The sequence below is a fragment of the Pogona vitticeps genome, chromosome 13, assembly GCF_051106095.1.
Source record: "Pogona vitticeps strain Pit_001003342236 chromosome 13, PviZW2.1, whole genome shotgun sequence".
Classification (NCBI taxonomy): Eukaryota; Metazoa; Chordata; class Lepidosauria; order Squamata; family Agamidae; genus Pogona; species Pogona vitticeps.
The window spans coordinates 17,507,626-17,530,269 of NC_135795.1; the positions used below are offsets into that span (position 1 = coordinate 17,507,626).

Consider the following 22,644-nt stretch of genomic DNA (forward strand, 5'->3'; position numbering starts at 1 on the left):
GCACAATGGAAGTAACACCACACTGCCACTAATTAAAGAGTCTCTGCTTTAAAGTTGGGTTGCGCGCAACTTCATCCCCTTAGGCACAAGTCACATGCCATCTGAAATCAAAGCAATCACCCTTGAATTAGCTGCAATTTGCCACAAACAGTGACCTCACTCCTGCGAAACAAATACCCGGCCGCTCATAATAATTGCACAGAAGCAAAAAATTTGCTGTGAACTCTTTTTTTTTTTACTGTTCCTTTTCCACAACAGAATTCGTATTAAATATTTTAATATATTAATTCCTCTTTCTTTTCTTTCTTTCTCTCTCTTTTTTTTAATTAAAAAAAAACCCAAACTAATTTTTAAAAAAACATCCAACAGAACAGAGCCGGGAGATTGGACCACAGACTAACGGCAAATTAAAGAAGGTACGCATTCAAATGTAATGAAATAACCTGAGGAGAAGAGGGGAAAACCCAAGCAACCACGTGTAAAATGCCGTAGAAAACAAGGTCCACTTGAATATCCCACCAGAGGAATACTTTTATATCCTTGGAAGGGAAAAAAAAAACCCAGCCAAGAGGGTTCTTTGGGTATTTTTGGAATGGTTTCTTCCTCCCTCCCGCCCCGCTTCCAGCTCTGCCTCGCTTAGTTTTTAAGTAAGTGTTCTGGCTTAGGGTAACCGAAAAGGACAAAATCCGCCTCGTACAGCTTGTATAGCTGCCGCCGCCAGGCCACGGGGATTTTGGCAAACCAGTCCTCCTCCCAGCTGCTGGCTGTCCTGTTTCGGTAGCTGGGAGGGAAGCGCAAGAGGTGGTCCACCTTGAGAAGCTGGAGCAGGTGAGCGGCGTCCTCGTCCAGGCTCTCCAGCTTGCCGACAAAGTCGTACTCAATTTGGCACGGATGGCACAGGCGGTACACCTGCCTCCAGTGCTCGTTGAAGGGGGCCAGCTTCTCCGTCCGGGGGTCCAGCAGGTACTGGATGAAATCCGAAAAGGAGACCCGGAGGCCCACCTCGAAGGCCTCGCTCACCGAGGTCGGGATGCTGGAATAGTTGGAGTACAGTTTCAGCATCGGGACGGCGAACCGTCGGTAGAACTCCTCGTTCTCCAGCTCGAATTTGCTGCGGAAGGCCGAGATGAGCCGGACGAAGGGGTCGCGGACGAAGAGGAACTTGGTGTATTTTTTCAACTTGATCTTCATGAGGTGGCGGGAGAACTTGCCGTAGCGGCGCCAGAACTTGTTAAAGGTGAAGTGAGTGCTCGTGTTGTGGACGTGCTCCCGGGGTATGGCCATAGGGTCGGCGTAAGGGACACCCTGGTCCATCAGGCTCTCGCTCAGCACAATCATCACCCTCTTCCAATTGGTGCAGGCCACTTTGGGGACGTAGCAGTAGATGATGCCGTGGCGGTCGTCCACAATGAGGTGGTTCAACTCGTAGTTGGGGATGTCATCGAACGACCGCTCCTTGGTCGGGAAGGTGAAGTTGGAACTGGCGCAGAATTCCCTCAGCGTCCTCCGCCTTTCGGCCTGCAGCATCTCTTGGTCCAGGACGGCGCCGGTGTCGCGAGTGGACCAGTCGTAACCTCTGACATTCTCCTCCAGGTTGTGGGAGAGGGGCCTGCTCGAAGCGCGCAGAGGCGGCGGCGGCTCCGTTTTCCGAGCAAGATCGAGGCCGTGCCGAGAGTTGAGGAGCTTTTCCACGAAATCGTCCACGTCGGATAAGAAGCCTTGGCCGCCCTCCTTCGTGACGGTAGGGAGCGCCCCGCGAGGCCTGGAGAGGGTCGTGTGGAGGTAGAAGTGTGCGGTCCCGACGTTGTCCCAATACACAATGATCAACAGGATCATGAAGAGGGAACCCACCACGACCGACAGGCGGAAGAGTCTGGCTTTGGTCATCCTGGCCAGGAAAGCCATACGCGATCCGGTCCTGAGCTCACCTCCGGTTGAAATGGAAACATCTGAAGCCCAGCATGGCATGGGGTGGAGGGTCAGGAGCCTGCAAGGACAGGAAACAGGGTGGGAAATTAAAACTACTTATCCCCCCAGAAAACCGCCAGGAAGTGAGAACAAATGCAGGATTAAAACGGCAGCACCCCCCAAATGAAAGCAAGTCAAAAAAATATATATGGTAGAATGGAAAGTGGGACTCAGTGGTTAAGGGTTGGCCTGCGAGGTGGGAAACCCCTAGTGAACTAGGAAACGCTAGTTGGGCCAGTCCCTCTCTCTCTTTAGCTTTGCCTGTCCTACCTCGTAGGGTTGTCGTGAAGATAACATGGAGAAGAACAGAAGGTGAAACATCATAATATGATTTTGAGGGAGTTGTAGAGCAGGACCTTCCACTGCCCATGTGCACAGTGGGACTACCTCTCCCATCAATATGACCCAAGAATAAAAATATCTTTGTTTTATGGGAGTTATTCCTCCTCCCATTCTTCCCAGTCAATTCTGCTGGGGACCACCCACGTTGGAAATCAAACGGGGGGGAAGTGATTCTTGCAACCTGACCAAGGCCTGTTTGCATTCCTTGTGAGGCCATCGGGTCAGTGCGTCTGGCCTTCAACCGATGCCCATGTCCATCAGGGGCATGAGTCTAACAAAAGGGCCAAACCTCTGTTTGGGCACCACAGCAAGTGCACCATTTTACAGAAAACACGGGAGACCTTTTTTCAAAGCAACAACAACAAAACAAAAACAAAAAATACCACAAGAATTTACAACAGGTGCCTGCTACCGCTCTCAGCCCCGGACGGCCGATGTAGCCTAGTGCCTTGGCCACTGAACAGTCCAGTTGCAGCCAAAACAGAAGGGAGGTATGACCTATGGGAGCAAGGTTCACTTCCCATGCCCTGTCACATTTTTTGGCAGCCGAGGCACTTTTTATCTTATCTCTCTTCCTGTGCTCCTCGTTCAGCGTACCTTTCCTGGATGCTTCACACATCGTACTTTGCTTTCTGATTCTTAATAACACCGTTAAGGACTGCTTTCTGACTAGTTAAGGACTACCAGCTAAGATTTCGCACGACAGCACTTGATGTAACAAACGGCAAGGCCTTTTCCACATTGGAAGGTTTCAGGGAAGTTCATTTGGGGAAGCCGAGAGCCATAAGCCGTTTGAACCACAACCGCCAGAGCACGAGGCACATTGTTCTCCAGAGGAACTCCAACCCAGCGTCTTCCGATGGCGGGTGCCTTTAAAAACCTGTCCACACAAAACACATCTCTATCCTTTTAGCACAATAGTAAAGAAAAGCAGCCAGCGGGGGGGGGGGGGAGAGTTTCATCGTGTGGGTGCATAGATCAGCTCAACAGGAAAGCAAGCCAAAACACAACTCAATAGTAAGGTTTACATTCCGAAAGGCACAAACTTTGAGTCTGCAATTAACACATTTCTAGGAAGTAAAGTTACTGACAACAGCATTGCTAATCTCCTTCTGGACCTCTTATGCCTGGGATGTGCTTCGTCCTACTGAGCAACTGCTATGAAGCAGCAGCGGGTCTGAAGGGTCGGATATTTGTAGCCTATTTCTACCACGCCAAGGCCACTCCGGCTATTTATGCAACGTCCCCCCCATGAGAAAACGCAGGACATATTTGGCCCCCCTCCCTCTATCATTTCTGTCCAGCGGAAAGGCAAGAGGTCCATTTCAAGAGGCTGCTTTGAATCCGGGCCTCTGATGTAACCGTCGCAGGGTTTTAAAACGGAGCCAACCGCAGGAGGGGCAAGGTCTCTGGAATAAACAACCGCCTCCCCGAAGCCTGGAGGTTCTCCTGTGCCACCGAAAATGACTCAGACGAGGCTGTTACGAAAACAACGCCCCTCGCAAGGAGGAGACGGCAGTTATGAAAAGAACTTTTCCACCGGTTCACGACTTCTCTCCCTCCCCCCCCCTTGGCAGCCTGTCCGCTTCCAACACCCGCTTCCCCCCTAGGAAGGAAGCAGGCCATGTGAGCATCAGCTGGTCCCAAACGGGCGAGGCCAAAAAACGAAAATGTCATTTCAGAGGCCACACGAAGTAATAACCAGGGATTATTATTCTGAAATGTTTCCCTTTGCAGGATCTGCCTGTACGGTTACCTGTTTTTCCCTCGTACAGAGCCTAGTGCCACCTTTGCTGTGTCGTACAGCATACCCTGGCGCCCACTTTGGAGATGGCTCATCTCCAAGCTTTATTCCCACTGTGGCAATAAGTGTGTGTGTGTGTGGGGGGGGTTAGGCCAGCCTATCACACATTTCTGGGTTGGGGATTATAACTCACGCAGTCCTCCAGCCAGTTAGAAATAAAGGTGTAGAGGAGGGGGGGTGAAAATAACAGAGACTACGTCATGGAAGAGATTCGCAGAAGTGCCCACGTTGGAGAGCAACCCAACCCCACCTACCAGCTGCTGACGAACAAGGCATGAGAAAGGGGTGACGGGTTCTAGGTCTCTGTGGGCATCACGGGAGCAGGGATACTTAGGCAGACAGATGCCTTGGAATGACCCAAATACGAGCTCCTCTTATCTTACCGATGGCAGTCTTTACTGCCACCCAGACTGGTCAGTGGATCCTGCTTCTCTTGCCACCGTTTGCTGTTCGATCATTAATCGTCATCTCATAACGGCAGAGCTGGAAGGGACCCTCTGCATCATCCAGTCTAGCCCCTTGTCAAGGCGGCACCGTGGTGGATTCGAACTCCCCATCGCTGGCTCCGCAGCCCAGCCGGAGACCTCAGCCACGGAGCTATCCAATGACTACAGGCCATTCAAATCAATTCTGAGTTACATCAATCCTTCCGAGTACCTAGAGAGTACTCGGAAGTGGTTTACCCCTCCCTTCTTCTTCTGGGGGAACCCTGGGATCGTGCAGCTGGCCCAAGGCTACCCAGGGTGGCTCTTCTCCCAACCTCTGGCACAACAGGCAGCCGTTGGTAAACTACAACCACGGATGGCTCAAAACTGGAACCTTTCCTCCAATGAGTTCAAGGCGCTGTACATGATCTTCTCTCCCAAATCCAGATCTCCTAAGTCTTGCACCCAAACTGTTATGTTTCACTGGTAATCCAGCGTGATGGAGGGAAGAAGATTTCCAGATGTCCATATCCACCCGTTCCGCTGAACGGCTGAAAATGCACTGACTCCGCGCAGGGCAAAAGTAACAGTACAGGAAGAGTTTGTGGGTGGAATTGTGAACTTTAGGGTTTGTTACTTTTTGCACTGAATGGGAGAACAAGCCACCAGAGGCCTCGGATGGATATTGTTTTAAAGGAAGCATGTTCAATATTTTAACATGACCTTTAAAACATTATGCTTTCAAGGCCAGACGCATTCCTCCGATTTACCCTGAAAGCAGTGATCTGAAGGTTAACCCGTAAAAAATTAACGTACTATTTCCACGCTCATAGGTGCCGGATGGAACTAGGACAGCAATGTGTTTTGAGGCTTTGTCTCCACATGTAAGAGAAATTCGTCACTAATCCCGGGAACAAAATATGTAAACAGAGACAGCGGAGCAGGGGAACATTTTGGCAACGGGACTAGCCACAAAAACCACATCCAGCCGCTGGAAGAAAGCATTGCTGACCGTATTTGTCAGCTTGTTGCTTTAGAACGAACAGGACAAACCCTTTTGTGTTTCACTCACCAAAGCCCTGGAGGTGTGTTGTTCACAGGACATTTCAAAGCAGAAGGAAATGTTGGCACAGGACACACCCACAAGAACTACACCAGCCATCCGGATGTTTTGCACTAAACTCCCTCTGTGGCTGATGGCCAGAATTAGAAAAGCCCTAATCTGAAATTGTCAGCCGTGTATCAAGTTATCAAGATTCCCAGTGTGGTGCAGTGGATAGAAGGGTGGTGGGTCAGGACTCAGGAGAACTGGTTTCGAATCCCTGCTCAGCCATGGAAACTCATTGGTAAAACCATTCCTTAACTACAGTGGTGCCTCACTTAATGATGATAATCCATTCCAGGAGAATCGCTGTTAAGCAAAAACATCATAAAGCGAAATTAAAAAACCCATTGAAACACAGTGAAAACCGTTCAATGCGTTCCAATGGGCTAAAAACTCACCGTCCAGCGAAGAGCCTCCATATGGCAGCCATTTTTGGTGCCTATATAGCAAGGAATCCGTCCCTAAGCACAGCGGGGACCCATTTTAAGCACCCGGTCGTCATTTTGAAAACCCAATGATCACCTGTTTTTGATCGTCGTAAAGCAAAAATTGGTTTCTGAAGCAGGGAACTGATCATCGCTAAGCAAAATTCCACCAATTAGACCATTGTTTTGCAATCGCAATTGCGATCACAAAAACATCGCTGTAAAGCGGATTCGTCATAATGTGGGGCAATCGTTAAGTGGGGCACGAGTGTATCTCATTTAACTTGGAAGCTCTATTAGGGTTGCTATAAGGCAGTTGCAACCTGATAGCACACGACACACACAAGAGAGTGTGAAGTTACCAGGTGGCTGGATAGTTCAGGGGGTTATAGGTTGGGAGTTCAATTCCCTGTAGTGCCTCCTGGGAGAAAAGCTAACCGGCATAGCCATGGGCAACCTCCACAAGCCCAGAAAGGAATGGTCAACCACTTCTGAGTTCTCTCACCATGAACTGCCCCACGTAATAATAATTATTACTGTCAAATTACCAAACCCTGGTTCAAAGGATGCAACAGGATACACCAAAGAAGCCACAGGTCACGGGGATCAATAGCAGGACCCTGTTGCCTTTCTCAGTCTACAGAGGTTTGGAACTGCGAGCCAGTTTCAGCATTCTGAGAAACCTGGACTTCCCTTCCTAAAAATTATGTTTCTAACTTAAGGTAGTAAAGGGAGATTTGATCTGATGTGGGCAATATCTAGTAATGTATTCGCAAAAGCTTTCACGGCCGGGATCTAATGGTTGTTGTGGGTTTTTCGGGCTCTTTGGATTATATTCAGAACACGGCCAAAGAGCCCGAAAAACCCACAACAACCAATATCTAGTCAACTCTTGCGAGCAAGGAAAGTGTGCGACAACCAAGGAGAACCTGCCATGGATGGACAGATGGAGAAGATGTTGAGTGCACACCCTCTGTGTGAACTGTCTCAGCCTATACTGTGTCGATGGCTGTCCGCGGCTTTGAATCTGAGCTTTGCTGCTCTCGGAACGCACTGACCAACTTTGCCAGTGATGCAAAAGAGGCCACGAAGGAGAGGAAGAAAAACACAAGACGCTGCACACGGGGTGCCTAAAGAGGCTTGCAGACCGTTGTCAACAAACCAACAACCCACAACCCATCTCACTCGCCCTGCAAAGGCAAATTAGCCACGGAGTGTTCTCTGGACAAGGAACCACAGCTAATCCCGGCTCCCGGGTGAAAAAGTAAATACTGTATAATGCATGTTTGTCAGCAAACATTGGCTCCGTCAGTGATGTGGGAGTTTTTGGAAAATTTGGAACTGGAAAATTTTTTTTAATGCCCAAAAATTGTTCGGGACCTGAATCCAGTTTGTACCTGATATAGTCTTTTAGTATATTCTTAAAACTGCAGAGGTGGAAGGGACCCTCTGGATCATCCAGTCCAGCCCCTGTGAAGGAGGCCCCATGGGGGAATCAAACTCCCAACCTCTGGTCCCGCAATCAGAGACCTGAACCACAGAGCTACCCAGTGGCCTGATCCAAGCATCTACGGCGCAGTACCTTCTGTGTCCCATCTTAGCATTACTACACATGACAGAAGGGGAGGTTTGAAAAACACAGATCACCGCTCTGTGATTATGTCATTATTCCTTCCAATAAAGTAACACGACATCACTCAGGATATTTTACTTTTTTTGCACTGTAACTGTTGCTGATCATGTTAATTGAAGGATTCTAGAAGTTACAGTACAAAAAACAATTCCACCCCCCAGCTCTGCTGTGGTTTTGAGTTTAAAGATTTCAGCACTGTACCACATCAACTGTATGTGGCTTATAACTCTATCGAAATGTTATCTGTCCACCTAATTTTCTTCTCCCTAGAAGTTGGAAAAAGTTATCTGATTGGTAGTTTAAATCTTAGAGAGCAGGATTTACTACTCTACTCTACTCTGAAATTATTTGTACTGAAATATCTGGACAGATTTAAAGGCAAGATGAGCCACTGGCACGCACTTCCTTCATATTCATTTAACTTTTAAGGATGGCAGTGAACACTAATTGCATACTTATTTCAGATGCTTTCAGACAGGGGTTCCCAGCCCTGCCTGGTCGCCAGAGATTCTTGGGCTAAAACTCCCAGAAGCTTTCACCACTAACTGAATACATGAATACAGTACATGCATCTGTCCCATACAATGTTAAAGCTAAAAATGAAAGTGAAAGAGAAAATCCACACACACACACACACACACACACCCGCAAGAGCAGAAATGCTCCCTTTTTCCATCACTGATCCTGTTCGAGTTTTGAAGTTACAATCACTCACCCATTTGCTTCTAATATTCAGGTCACCGTCCAGAACTAATTTCCAAAGCACCAGCAGAGACAGGCAAGAACACCTACTTTAAAAAATCTTAACGATCAAGACTGACCAATGAGAATTCAAAACAGCCCATTCTCCTGCGATGGAAGAAAATAAAACAGGGGTGGCGGATGAGCATTTAGCTATCCAGACACGGCTTGACTACAAGCCCCATCATCCCCTGTGATTGCTAGCTGGGGCTTCTGGAAGCTGGAGTGCCAACGGTTCCCTATGCTTGCAGTCAAGGGTGCTGACAGACATGAAACCTCAACTTCCCCAGCCTTCCCTAAACAGCTCACTTGTGCAACAAGTTGCAGGAACAAAAGTTTAGCAACTTCTGCCGAAAGAAGTGTTAACTTGGGGCTTGTCGTGCTACAGCAATCCCAAATTTCAGCATCCTTGCACTAAACACTCTGCAACGGACGTTGGTCCAAACTGCTGAGATCGAACTTGCTTGCAACCCTGTCTATTAACCAGCCAGTATCTGATGACAGTCAGATAATGTTAAATACTCACAGAGCCAGGATTACCTTCCTTTTGGCTGGAAAAAAAAAGGTCCGAGAGCTATAAACACAGCTTTTGACAGCCACACCAAAGCCCAGGGCCCTCTTTGCTCACTCCTGCCTTCCCATGACGTACCCTCTGATCATTCGGCTGATCAGCAAAAATTAAGTGCCCACATCCTGCCCTCTTTTGCTTCTCTCCACTCCTTCTTCAGCTTTCCACATGGAAGGAGAACTTAGATTTACTGGCAAAGACCAAGAGTTATTTAGAATGACAGATTACGTTGCCAACCTAATCCCATTGGGAGAAGAGCGGACCCATTGGACCAGTGGGGTTTACATCTGCATGGACGTCACGTTCCAGAATTGATCCAGGGGGTTTATTTACTTGAGTGGTCCCAACAGAACGGGGGAGACCCATTTGAGGCGCTGCAACTAAGCCCCCGTTCTCTTACCAAGCGCTGGCTAGGCAGTTTTCACAAAGTGGCCGAAAAGATCTACCCAGTGGAGGTTAAGTTTCAAAGGAAGCCCGAGGGATGGGAATTTCATGAAAGTGGGGGATCCCAGCCTTGCACAGATCCAGACTAAACAGCAATTTCCCGGGGGGAAGGAAACATGCACAGTTCCACATAACAAACCTCTTAGATCACATCACCAGGAATAAACATCCAATCTACCAACGACCATTTCTCTCCCCCCCCCCCCCCTTTTAGAGGTAGGAAGTAAGTCTCCAACCCAAGGCCTCGCTCTTCTTATCACTCAGCACAGACTCTTGAAACAGGATCACCTTATCTAACCTCAACCCAACATTGTTCAATGGTAAAAAAAACAGCCTCTCTAGAAAGCCCACTGGCCCTCTTTTGACCATGAAGGGCTCAGGGCATGGAGCGTGTCTGCCCGACTCCTTCTCTTCTTGGCCAGGATTCCCAAAACCACCAGCTTCCCAGGGCAGGGAGAACCTGGATGACGGCCGCCATGCGATGCTTCTCTCTCAACAGTTCTAGACACACCAAACCAACCTTGTTAGAAAAGACCGTCATGCTAGCAAAAGTTGAAAGCGGTGACGAAACAGGAAGAGTGAACATGAGGCGGTTCAACTCAACGGAGGAAGCTGTGGCTTGTTTTAAAAAGTTTGTACTACATAAGGAGAGCTGTTAATTGTAGGACTGGTTTTTTTGGGGGGGGAGGGTCATAAATCCACAGGGCTGTCGAACCCAACTTGGCACCGCATAACAACATCAAAGGAATGGGGTCGGAGCAGCAGTGTCTCCCTGTAAGTAACCCACAAGCATCTGTCTGGTTATGGTGTAAGGCTACCTAGCAGCCACCGAGCATCTTAGGGTGGAAAGGAAAGGACGGGGGGGGGGAGTGAGCACAGCTGCAACCCCAGATCCAGGATCCCAAGTCAAGGGTGGGCAACCCACACCCACCCCCGGTTCATGGAACACAACGCAATCTGCAAAGGCAAGCTTTTGAGTCTTGCAGGACTCTTCCTTAGACAGGGGCACGGAGGGCATCAGGATGTTATGGGAGGGGGGGAAGACACGAACAGAAAGCCCCCCTCCCATCCACATCATCCTGGACAGATGCTGAAACCAACTTCTGCCTCGGATGTTTTTTTGGGGGGGGGACATGTCTGCATCTCTCCTTCCTTCCCCCCTCCCCGCTTCAAGTTCGTGCAGTGCCCAGCCGGAGGAAAACACCTGCAAACTTTTTAGCCAGGGAGGGGGGGAGAGAGAGGATGGGGCGCCCTTGCAAAACTCGGAGTCCCCACCCCACCCCACCCCACCAAACCCGCCTCCGCTCTTGCTTTCGATCTTGCGGCGGAGCCTCCACTTCGGGGCCCCCTCCGGAGGAAACCCCCGTTCCTCCGAGCGCCCCGCTGGGGGGGGCGCCTCTCTCCTCGCCCCAAACTCCGGCCGCCGCTCCCAGGCAGAGCCACGCCGGCGGCCCTCGGGCATCATCCACACACACACACACACACCCGGGCGCGCCCGGCGCGATACCTCCACGTGGGGAGGTGGATGGAATCGGAGGGGGGCCCGGAGGCGGGCGGGGCTCCCCGATCCCTCCGGCATCCCGGCTGGCCGGGGAGGGAGAGAAGGAGGATTCCCCCCCCCTCCGTTGCGCCCGATCCCCCCCCCGGGCGGCGCCGGCTTTGCGCCCAGCGCGCTCTCGGCTCCTGGCCAGCGACGACGGGGCTGCGCAGCTCACCTCTCGCCCGGGGCCGCCCGGATCGCGGAGCCGCCCGACGCCTTCCTCCCTCCGCGCCCCGCGCTCCCCTCCGCCCGACCGCCCGACCGCCGGCCCGGCAGCGGCGGCTCCTCCTCCGGCTTTGGCCGGCGCGCCGCCCCGTCTCGCGAGAAGCTCGGCCTCGGGGAGGGGAGGGGAGGGGAAGGGAAGGGAAGGGAAGGGGAGGGGAGGGGGGGGTCCGATCCGGCGCAGCAGCCGCACAGCCCGGCTCCCGGTGCCCGGCCTGGGAGCGGAGCGGCGCGCAAAGAGCGGGCGGGGATGGAGAGGCGCCCGCCGTCCCAAGGGCGCCCCGAAGGAAGGAAGGGGCATCTCCATCTCTCCGGGGGCAAGAGATTGAAAAGTCTCCAGGAGGGGATTCCCAGCGTGGACTCGTGGGATGGACGGCGCGGCGGGCGAGGACTCCGGAGAGCAGGGTTCGAGTCCCTCCCTGCCCAGCCTGTGGGAAGGTGTTTTGTAAACCCAGTGCGTCTTGATTCCCTCTTCGGGACTAAACCCCTTCCATATACTTCACATGAAAGGCAGCGAGAACTCACAACAATATATTGCTACTTGTTTTAAAAAAACACACACACACCCCTATCAGGCTGCTAAAGGATCATCTCCCAGGTGCTGCAAAAGTTGCATTTAAGCTCAAAGGGAGCTGATAACTGGGGGTTATCACCCACATAAAATATCCACCCACAAGAAATAACCCGGTGCCCTTACCTCCCCCCCCCCGTGAAGACCCCACGACCTCACCTTTCGCAGCAATGCCTTCACAACCGGGGCAGGGCAGGCTTCCTGATGCAAACCTATAATGGCTATTTCCAGCTTGCTTTGGCTTCTTCTTCCTCTTCTTTTTGAACTACAAGCCCCAGCGTCACCAGCTGGAGCCCAGTCATCCGGGGTGGGGTGGGGTGAGCACGGAATTAAGGAACAGTGGTGCCTCTTACTCCTTGATCAACCGAGGAAAATATGTTTCCGGCACCAGAAATGCACCCACAAGCCCTGCCTCTCACCTACAAAGCTGCTCCTGGCTTACTCCTCGGCCCTTCCATCAAAATTGCCCAGTTTAGATGGGTTTTTTTTTGGGGGGGTGTCTTATTATTGGTGGTGCTGTTAATAATTAAAAAAATCCTTGTTGAGCTCCTGCAGATCTCTGAGTAGATTCTGCTCTGCCTTCTTCCCACCCCCAATGTAAATGCACCCTTCGCTCCCGAGACCAGGTTGGAGCCTCTCCATGAGAGATGAAGGGATCTTCTGTTCCGATTCATTTACTGAGTCCTCCATTCACCCTGCCAGGCTTGGGAGAGTCCCCCCCCCGTCCCCCTCCTTCTCTCCTCCCTATAGGGAGAGCTCAATCCCTCTTCTGTGATTTCCCCAGGTCGCTTTCATGCTTCAGATCCTTCCTCACTGAATCAAGGTTGTTTTCCACCCCCCTGCATGGCTGGCTTCCCTTCTCCTGTTTCTACCCAACAAGTGAACAGGGGTATCCTTCTCAGGTTGCATTAGATGGGGCAGCCAAGGAGGAAGGCGATGGACCAACTAACGGAAGGTTTGACAGCGTTAGACAGCCAGAAACTGCTGGAGGTTCGGGGGGGGGGGAGTGGTTTGACGGGGAAGCATAGCTCAGTGAGTTGCAGAGCCAAAGGTTGGCAGTTTGATTCTCCATTGGGTCTCCTGGGAGTAGAGTCAGCCTGGGTGGCCTTGGGCAAGCTGCACCATCCTGGAGTGATCTGAGAAGAAGGGAATGGGAAGCGGCTTCTGAATACTCTCTGCCTAGAAAATCCTGGAAAGGGTTGTTTTAAGTCAGCGTTGATTTGATATCACACAATAATAATATAGGGGAAGAAGAAGCGGAGCTAGATGGGACTCTGGGCTTATGTCATTTAGCCATGATGAGCCATGGTGCATCAATAGGATTTCAGCCAAAGAGTCTCATCCTGCTTTAAAGGCTGACGAAGGCCTTCTAGGAATCATAGAATAGTGAAGTTGGAAGGAGCCTATAAGGCCATCAGATCCAACTGCCTGCTCGATGCCCCTTCCAACTCCAGGATCCTAATATTCTATGAATTTTAAGGTGGTGTTCGTTTTTTTGTGAAGTGCAGCCCACTTCATTAGATAAATGGTGTGACTCCCCCCCCTGCATCTCTGAAGAAGTGGGCTGTTCTCCATGAACGCTTGTACCAAAGGAAACCTATCAGTCCGTTAACCACAAAAGGTGTGCATAGTTCTGTATAAATGCCAATGGCTCGTAATGTGGCACATTGTTCAAGATCAGATGTTGTTGCTTCCACGGAGCGTAGATAATTCCAATGGCTCTAATGGAAATGAAAGTTCTTGCAGGTGCCCGAAGATTCTTTGTTCTTTTTCCTCTGGGCTTCAAAAGACCCGTCTCCCCAGGAATAGACAATGCAGCCTTCAGACTGTAAGTGTAACATTGATTTGCAAAATAAACATCCTCTAGGAACCGAGGAGTCGGTTGTTTGTTGTTGTTTCAGACACAGCGATGTGCATCTTCTATTTGATCATCTCCAAACGCCCTCATCATAACTTCCATAGCTAGTTCCAAACCAAACTCTGAAAACTCCAGGGAAATCTTCAAATTCCTTGCGCAGGGCCAGCCAGCCAAACATCTGTTCCTTCTCATGAGATTCCAGATGTGTCTCAAAACATGTCCCCACATAGGAAGGGATACAAAGGCAAACCCAGTCTATTCTGCACTTTTCCAGTATAAGGTTTCTCATAGCAGAGAACAGGAAGGGTTTGAGAAAGCTCTTGCTCAGAGTAGACTCAACTACATGGAGCAATGCCCTAAATTAATTGTAAGGCAGGGTCATATGTTCCTATTCTTTTTATTAGTTATATTGAGCCCCACTCCTTCCTTCAAGGAACTCAGTACCACCCTTGTAGTTCCTCCAGATTCCTTATTTGTATGAGGCAGATTTGGCTGGCTCAAGGTTTTGGAAAACTGAACTCTGGGTCTTCCTAGTCTCAGTCTATATATTGAGAACAGAAGCGAAAGAAATTCAGTGAAATGAGATGAGCAGTCACACGGATCCCTGTGGCTCCTTTAAGACAAACAGCTTTACAGTGGACCCTCTACTTACGGAATTAATCCATATTGGACCAGTGGCTGCAGGTCGAAAAGTCTGTAGGTCGAGTCTCCATTGACCTACAATGCATTGAAAACCGATTAATCCCGTAACCGGCCGTTTTTGTTCCATTTTTGTTCCATTTTGATTTTTTTTCCTGGTCTGTAGGTCGATTCTCCAGCTGCAACTCAAACCTAAATTTTGCAGCCAGAGAAATCTGTAACTCAAAAAGTCTGTAAGTCAAGCCGTCTGTAAGTCGAGGGTCCACTGTATTTCAGCACCAACTTTTTGTCTGACACTTCAAACCCAGCCCTCTCCAGAAAGAATGGACTACAGCTTCCATCACTCCCCTGGCTGGGCCACTTTCCTGGTTGGGAAGGGACCACAAGGTTTGTAGATCACACTTATCTGGAAAGCGCCACGCCTGGGAAGGACGGTCTGACTGCTCCATTAACCCATGGATTCCTTAAATATTACATGGAGCTGGTCCTTGAATTGTACATGCCGTGTGCCACCTTTGGTGTTGTGCACATTTTATCCAACAGCTACTGTGACTGACAGGCTTTATATAGATGGGTGGGGGAATTCTTCCTCTCCCCCAACACATTCCATACGATGTCGCTGGTCAAATAGCCCAAAAGGACTACAATTGGAGACCAATGAGTAGAAAGAGGCTCCCATTTCTGGCTTAGAGTTTTGTTTTGTTTGGCATGTCTTGAGTGTGCGATGACACCTCAGCTGCTCTTCCTGGATGCCACTTTGATGACCCCCTCCTTTTTCTTCCTCCCTGGGGAACACCCATGGAGGGTTTCAAAAATAGCTCTGGAAGGCTGTCCTGAGCCCCAAATCCACACTTTGCCTGCCTCTGGAACTCCAAAACCACTCAGCCCGACGTTGAAACACACACTGTTGTTCATAGTCTTCCCTTCCCTTTGTTCTTTTCCAATGTCACTTCCTAAAATGCATCTGACGGAAAGCAAAAACTCTTGTGGTCCTGGCTAGGCAAAAGAGACACAATCGTCACCTTCCACATGCCTTTATCTTGACTTTGGAACCGACTGGTGCTCTCAGCAGGCCCCGCGCATGGAAACAGATCACAGCAAACTCAAGCATGACGTAGGCCCAACCCTGCTTAGAGAGAGAGAGCTCAAAAGAGCGACTTGTTCCCCAGAATTCCCCAGTATCCATTCTAGCTGGGAAGCTGTAAACCAAAATAACTCCCCGAGCTCGGTGTACACAGCTTTCTATCTGCACGGCCCAGGTGCTGCATGTAGGAGTAACAGTGTGCCCCATCTAGGCTGTGTCTGCCACAGTCCCTGTCACAGAAGACTCTACCCACTCCCATGAAGCTTTAGAGGAGAAAGAAGGTCCTTCCTTCAAACCTCTTCTTTCAACGATCTGCTAACTCTATCAACTTCTGTTGAGTCAGGAAGAAAGAGATGTGGGTTGCAGAGAGGCTGGAAAACACATGGTGTCCCTATTCATCATTGGAGGCTGGAAAATTCACATTCTTGAATGACAGGGTCTGCAGACTTCCAGAGTTGGCCAACTGGCCATGCCAGCTGGGGCCTCCCGGGAATTGTTGTCCAAAGCAGGGACTACAACTCCCAGAAACCCCCAATGCAATCCCTGCACCCAGCAGAGTACATTTTGAAAATACAGCCAGAATGATGAGGAATGATGGGCTCTGTAGTTCTTCCACATCTGGTAGAGGCCCCATGTGCCCCACCCCTGCCTTAAGCGGTGTCTTTCCAGTCGCATCCTTCTCCCAGTCTTAATATGGGGTTTGTGGCGTACACGGAGAAAACATATGTGGGCAACCAGCAAGGCGCAAGACTGGGGTGATATTGGAAGCCACGGTGGCGAGCCAGAAAAGATTGCTACGTTCCAAAATATATTGAATTTGCAGTTTTTATTCCTGGAAAGCAGACTGCTTAATAGGAACACCAGGCTGACCCTGTTGAATGCCCTTGGTTTCTGCACTTCCTCTCTGGATTATAGCAAGATGCTGAAGCTGTCTGGAAAAGCCAGTCTTCCTTTCCAGGAACCTCTGTCTGGCAATCAGATAGGCAATGTGGAAACCTAATCACATCGTGCAGACTCTTCCTGCCGAGGGTGTATTTGTACCGCGCTGCTTAAAACGTGGTTCTTAGGAAACCTTGCTAAGTGGGCTGTGTCTTAAGAGATCTTTCTTCATATGAAAGAGCAAAGCCAAAAGCCCCCCAGCTCTATCTTGCTGTACTCAGCACCAGTTCCAGTAGAAGAAAAGCAATCACAGAATCCCAGGACTGTTGAGTTGGAGGAGACCCCAAGGTTCATTCAGTCCTGACCCCTGCCAGGCCAAGAAACTGGAAACAGAAGAAAAAGAAAGAAATGTAGAACACACACAACTGTTCCTAGTGCTGAATGGCGCCCACTAACTGAGTTCAGCACCCCGGAGAGCTCCTTTCAAGTTCAGGTTACAATCCGATGCTGGCTCAGCTCCCCACGGATATCTGACGACGTAGACCAACCAGTGGTTTCTCCCAGTCCCTTCATGGGCCAGGACCACCCCCCCCATACGGACCTTTGACTTGTTTCTGGAGAACCTGAACCCAAGGTTGGATCGAAGGTTCCCCTGCCAGACGGCGCTCCAGGTGCTGCTGCTGACTGCTAGGGCTCGCCGTTGAGTTTCTTCCACATAAGGGTAGGAGAAGAGAAGGTTTGAAGCCTAAGGGCTAACCAGCCCTTTTCAGCTCAAATCTCCAGGCAGCCCATGCCAACCTCTCCATGAAGCCATCACTCAGTGGTTTCACCATATTTTTGCATGCTTCTCCATCAGCACCAGGACGTTCTAAAAAGAAGCAATCCTTTTGCTCAGATTCGGTTGGAGCCCTGGTGTGGTGCAGAGTGAGTTAGGGAGCCAGGCTAGGATTCAGGAGAACAGGGTTCAAATCCCTGTTTAGCTGTGAAAACTTACTGGGAGATTACATCTCACATAAACACCCTCCAAACATTTCACTTTCATCAGAGAGCATCTTAGAGTCACCCTACGCCAGAACTAACGTGAGGGCGCCCAACAACCACAAAACGCTTACTTCCGGCAGCAGAATCATTAAACTAGAGTGTGATGTTCTTTTATACCATTTTTAAACTTTAATGTTTTTATGATGATTTCCAGATAGAAAATGCCTTCAGCTCTCCTTGATTTCCTCCAGTGCAGTTTTGAACATTCCTTTCAAATGTGGAAAAAAACTCCAGCCTGTTTTCTAACCTATAAAGACCAAAATGTCTTGGGTGCATGGACCGCCTTTCCCTTCCTGAGCTTGCCCCGGTGTCAAGATCATCAGGGGAGGCCTTGTTCTCGGTCTCACCACCTTGATAGGTGCGCTTGGTGGAGACACGGGCCTTTCTCTGTGGCTGCTCCCCAGACTGTGGAACTCCCTCCCACTGGAGGCCAGGCTGGGCCCCATCTTGGCTGTCCTTCTGCAAGGAGGCAATGGCCTTCTCTTCCCTGAGTCACTGGCTGCCTGAGCGAGTTCTTCTTAAAGGGATGGTTGTGCCTTTCCTGCTTTGAATGTGGTTTTGGTGTTGCTTTTATTTACCATTTCTCAGAGTGGCATTTGTTTCCTCCTCTTTAGTATTTGTATACTCACTGCTATTAGCTTTGCATACTGTCTTTTAATTGTAAGCAATTAAAAGGACTTTTAAGGAGAAAGACAAAGTAAAAATGTACTAAAGAAATAAAAAATGAATACATCAGTGTGCTGAGAAAGCCATGTTTATTTCCCCATCTACAGATCTGCAGACCTGGTTTTCGACACACGGGGGCAGATGGCTCCCACTGCTGGCAGGCTGCAGAGATTTTTTTCCCAGGTATTTGAGATCTTCCTCCAGCTAGGACTTTTTGCCATCAAGTTTCCTTTTCTGTCCCATTATGCTATACCGAACACACAGCTCCACACACTCTTATTTCTATTTCTGGCCTCTGGTGAGAGTCTGCCTGATCTTTGCACATTTAGCTACACCTCACCCTCAACAACAAAAACGAACGGGGACCTTGATTCAGTTATACTCCTTTAGCCTAGCCAACTTGTTAAGGCCAGATAGGCTTCTTCTGATGCTCAGTTGGCATTCTTGCATAGGGTTCTCTGACATTTTAGAGGAAAAGGACAAACTCCACGCATTTAGAAACCAGCCTAGCATCTCTTCCCCCCCCCCCAGTGTCCCTAGAAGGAGGAGGTGTGATGTCAAGGTTGAAAGTGTGAATGCAATCTCTCTTTCCTCCTGCGTTCTCCCCCCCCCCAGGGGCTCATCAACAATCTTCTTTGCAAAGCTGAGAAAGTGCCTAGGCTTTTATTCCGCCGCCCCCCCAATGGTGCTGCCTTATTGATAGAATTTTACAGGGGACCGGATGGGAACTCACTTTCCATCATTATCCCTTTGGGTTCTCCCAAGGCGGCGGGTGGTGGTGGTGGTCTTCTTGGCATAGAAAGGGTGGACGACTGGAATGCTCTCTCCCTGGGGCTACCTATGGAAAGTGTCTGGAAAGGTCGGGAGGTCCAAAATGCAGCCACCACCAGATTGTTGACTAGGGTTGATCGGAGGGATCACATGACCCCCCCCCCCGAACAGCAGCTCCACCAGCTTCCGATCCGTTCCTGGGATGAATTCAATGTGTTGGTTCTAACCTATAAAGACCAAAATGGCTTGGGTGCATGGACCGCCTCTCCCTTCCTGAGCTTGCTCGGGTGTCAAGACCATCAGGGGAGGCCTTATTCTCGGTCTCACCACCTTGATAGGTGCACTTGGTGGAGGCACAGGCCTTTCTCAGTAGCTGCTCCCCAGACTGTGGAACTCCCTCCCACTGGAGGCCAGGCCGGGCCCCGTCTTGGCTGTCCTTCTGCAAGGAGACAAAGACCTTTCTCTTCGGGCAAGCTTTCCCTGAGTGATCGGCTGCCTGAGTGGGTTCTTTTTAAATGGATGGTTGTGCCTTTCCTGCTTCGAAGGTGCATTTAGTATTGCTTCTGTTTACCATTTCTCAGAGTGCCATTTGTTTCCTCCTTTTTAGTATTTGTATACTCACTGCTATTAGCTTTGCACACTGTCTTTTAATTGTTGTAAGTGATTAAAAGGCCTTTTAAGGAGAAAGACAAAGTAAAAAAATGTACTAAAGAAATAAAAAATGAATACATCAGTGTGCTGAGAAAGCCATGTTTATTTCCGCATCTACAGATCTGCAGGCCTGGTTTTCGACACACGGGGGCAGATGGCTCCCACTGCTGGCAGGCTGCAGAGATTTTTTTTTCTCCAGGTAATTGAGATCTTCCTCCAGCTAGGACTTTTTACCACCAAGTTTCCTTTTCTGTCCCGTTATGCTATACTGAACACACAGCTTCACACTCTCTCATTTCCATTTCTGGCCTCTGGTGAGAGTCTGCCTGATCTTTGCACATTTAGCTACACCTCACCCTCAAGAACAAAAACGAATGGGGACCTTGATTCAGTTATACTCCTTTAGCCTAGCCAACTTGTTAAGGCTGTTGTGAGAATTTTAAAAAAATTGGAAATCAGGCAAACCATGCATGTCACTCTGAGCTTTTGAAAAGCCCCCTGAAAAAAAGAGATTAATTTATTACAGGGAGCAAGGTCATTTCTAACACGTTATTTCCAAGGGTGAGTTTTTCTCCTTTCCAGCTTTGTACAGGGAAGATTCTTGCTTGTTGACAAATGGATGTGTTGGGTGGAGGAGCCTCGACAGCAAAATGTTGGCAACTTCCAGGTACCTCGCACTTGTCTTGGCTCAGCAGTGAAACACCAATACCATCCTCTCTCTCTCTCTCTCTCTCTCTCTCTCTGTGTGTGTGTGTGTGTGTGTGTGTGTGCGTGTGTGTGTGAGAGAGAGAGAGAGAGAGAGAGAGAGAGAACATGCACACATTTCCCTTATTAGGCCTTGGCTGCTCAGTCTGGAGGCTTCCTCTTCTTCCAGCCACGTCTTCACATTTGTTCCCATTGACAGCAACGGATCTCTTCCTAATGTCTCCTCTCCGCTTCTTGGGCCTGTTTTCGCAATGCTGTTAATCTGAGATGGTGGACCTCACGGCCCATTTTGTAAATAGAAATCTAGGATAATGCAAACCCTCCCTCCCCAATTTTTACCAATGAAAGGAAAAAAACAACAGCAGAGACCATGTGCTTGCGTTTGGGCCCCAGATCATGAGCTGGGGCTCCGCTTGGAACTAGCCTTTCCAGCATGGCCACCTCCTCCAAACACAGGCAGCGTGGGCGGCCCCGCAGTGGGTCTGCACATCTTTCTGACGCCTACACAGGGAGGTACATACCGACCGCTCAGGAAGCAGAGGCAGAAAGGACCTAATTACAGCCCGGAGTCATGCTTGGGCAATTCATGAAATGCCCTAGAGGTTCCCATCGCTGCTGCTGTTTATTTATTGCACAGTGATTTTCCATGGGTTACCGTCCACATCCTGAGAGGCAATATTCTTGCAAATCAGTCACTGGAGAGAGCGAGCTGTGAAACTTAATCTTTTGCTCTCTGTATTGAAACCCAGCGGTCTCAGCTCAGCCATCATCATCATCCTCACCCTCTTAGAACGGCAGAGCTGGAGGGGACCCTATGGATCATCGAGTCCAGACCCCGTCAAGGAGACACAGAGGGGGAACTGAATTCCCAGCCTCTGGCTCTGCAGCCAGAGACCTCAATTCCGGTGCTCTCCAGCAGTTCTTAAAATAATTTATTCTCAGTTCTTCCAAGGCCTCCCTGTCAGGCAGGGGAAAGTATCCTTTTCTCTCCATGAGAACTGAGACTCAGAAAGTTTGTGATTAGACGGAAAGGATAAGAGGGGACCTTCTAAACTAGTTTTAATAATAGCACGTGGTGCCGGGCAGATGCTCCAGAGAAGGATCATCTTTGATTCTTGGCCTGAGAGCTGCAGCCATGGAAAGAGGAGCATCTGTCCGTGTGCACAGAGTGAGTGCTTCAATTTTAGGGTCTCTGGTGGATGTAGAGCTTTATGGAGAAAGAGAGAGAAAGCGATCCGAAATCTTCCCCTAGGGAGAAAAAAAAATCTACAGTGGTGCCTCGCTTGACGATAATCCATTCCACTGAAATCGCTGTCTAGCAAAATCATTGTCTAGCGAAAAGCAAATTATCGTCTAGGAAAAATCGGTTTGCGAAGCAGGGACCAAACATTGTCCAGCGAAATTCTCCCATAGGAATCACTGTTTTCCGAATCGCTATAGGGATTGCAAAAAGTTAATGTCTAGCGGAAAAACTGTCATGTGGGGTAACTGTCTAGCGAGGCACCACTGTAGATTTAAACTGAGAGAGGGGGCAGCAGGAAGGAAGCAGGGCAAGAGAAAGAGGAGATTCATGTACTGAGAATCTGCTCTTTACATGTACTGAGAAGCATGTACTGATTTGGTTTTTGTAAGCATCCCCAGGCCAGTAACATCCTGAGATTTGAAGGCCAAAACCTGAGGCTAGTGGGTGGGAGAGGGGACTGGCTCTTGTGATGTCACAAAGTTGGGGCAGGCAGACAAACATTGAGATGACAACACCTTTGCAAATACCTCTGGTTATTACAAAAAAGAGAGAGAGAAAATGAATGAATGAATGAATTAGAAGTAATTTGTTATTTGTCACTAACTAATAACTTTCGTGCTCAGCATCACACCCGTTCCTGGGAAAATAACCACCATGCTTTAGTGTTTAGACTAAGATTCGGTAGACCTGGATTAGAATCCCTTGGACATGACTTAAAAAAAAAACAGGAGAAAGAAATGGATCCAATCGATCCCTGCCTACATCAATGAGCAAGCCAACCCATCTTCCCTTGGTGGAATTTCTCAGTCACCACCTGGGCAGGGAGTGAAAACTTATCTCTTGCTGATATGTCTCTTTCAGATTCTGATTTCAAGATCCTTAGCAAAGAGGAAGGTGATGGGGAAGCTGAGCTCCTCAATGGGTGTGTTAGTGGCTCTGGGCAGATGGGACAGGAAGGGGATGATGATGATGTCTCAAGCCAGACATATTCCTTAATGGTGGGTGCTTAACGGTCTATAGCTGAAATTTCCATGAATTATAGAGTTCAGCTTCTGCCTCCTGTCCCTTCAGTCCCTCTCCTTGCTCCCACCGCAAGAAAAAAAAGGGGGGGAAAGAGCATTTTTCCCTTCTGAGGCTTGCCGAAGGCTGAAGGAAGAGGCGGGAACTTTAAAATTGCTTGCAGACAAGCCTCTCCAAACGCTGATCCTGCCCAGAGGGACCTGCGCGAGTCCTCCCATGGTGCAAGGTAAGCACCGGGGCACCCCCAAAGCCAGGGAGTGCGGTTTCGGGGCACCCCCGCCAGGGTTCTGATGGCTTCT

The 22,644-nt window shown here is 49.5% G+C and overlaps 1 protein-coding gene across 3 annotated transcripts; it reads right to left on the reverse strand.

Annotated features, from left to right (window-relative positions):
* Window positions 1–212: 212 nt before the first annotated feature.
* Window positions 213–12,063, reverse strand: CHST12 (carbohydrate sulfotransferase 12). Of its 3 annotated transcripts, none has more exons than XM_072982466.2 (2): window positions 11,948–12,063; window positions 213–1,987 (listed from the first exon to the last, which is right to left on the reverse strand). In XM_072982466.2, exon 2 carries the CDS (start codon window positions 1,966–1,968, stop codon window positions 637–639), a length of 1,332 nt encoding a protein of 443 aa, XP_072838567.2. In that variant the 5' UTR covers window positions 1,969–1,987; window positions 11,948–12,063; the 3' UTR covers window positions 213–636. The 3 variants fall into 3 exon arrangements, with proteins under 3 accessions (XP_072838567.2, XP_072838566.2, XP_020671547.3); XM_072982465.2 differs by lacking the exon at window positions 11,948–12,063 and adding an exon at window positions 11,171–11,298; XM_020815888.3 differs by lacking the exon at window positions 11,948–12,063 and adding an exon at window positions 8,418–8,767.
* Window positions 12,064–22,644: the final 10,581 nt, after the last annotated feature.

Coding starts and splice junctions, on each gene's coding strand:
- CHST12 (XM_072982466.2), bottom strand. CDS start 1,968: ATGCCATGCTGGGCTTCAGATGTTTCCATTTCAACCGGAGGTGAGCTC.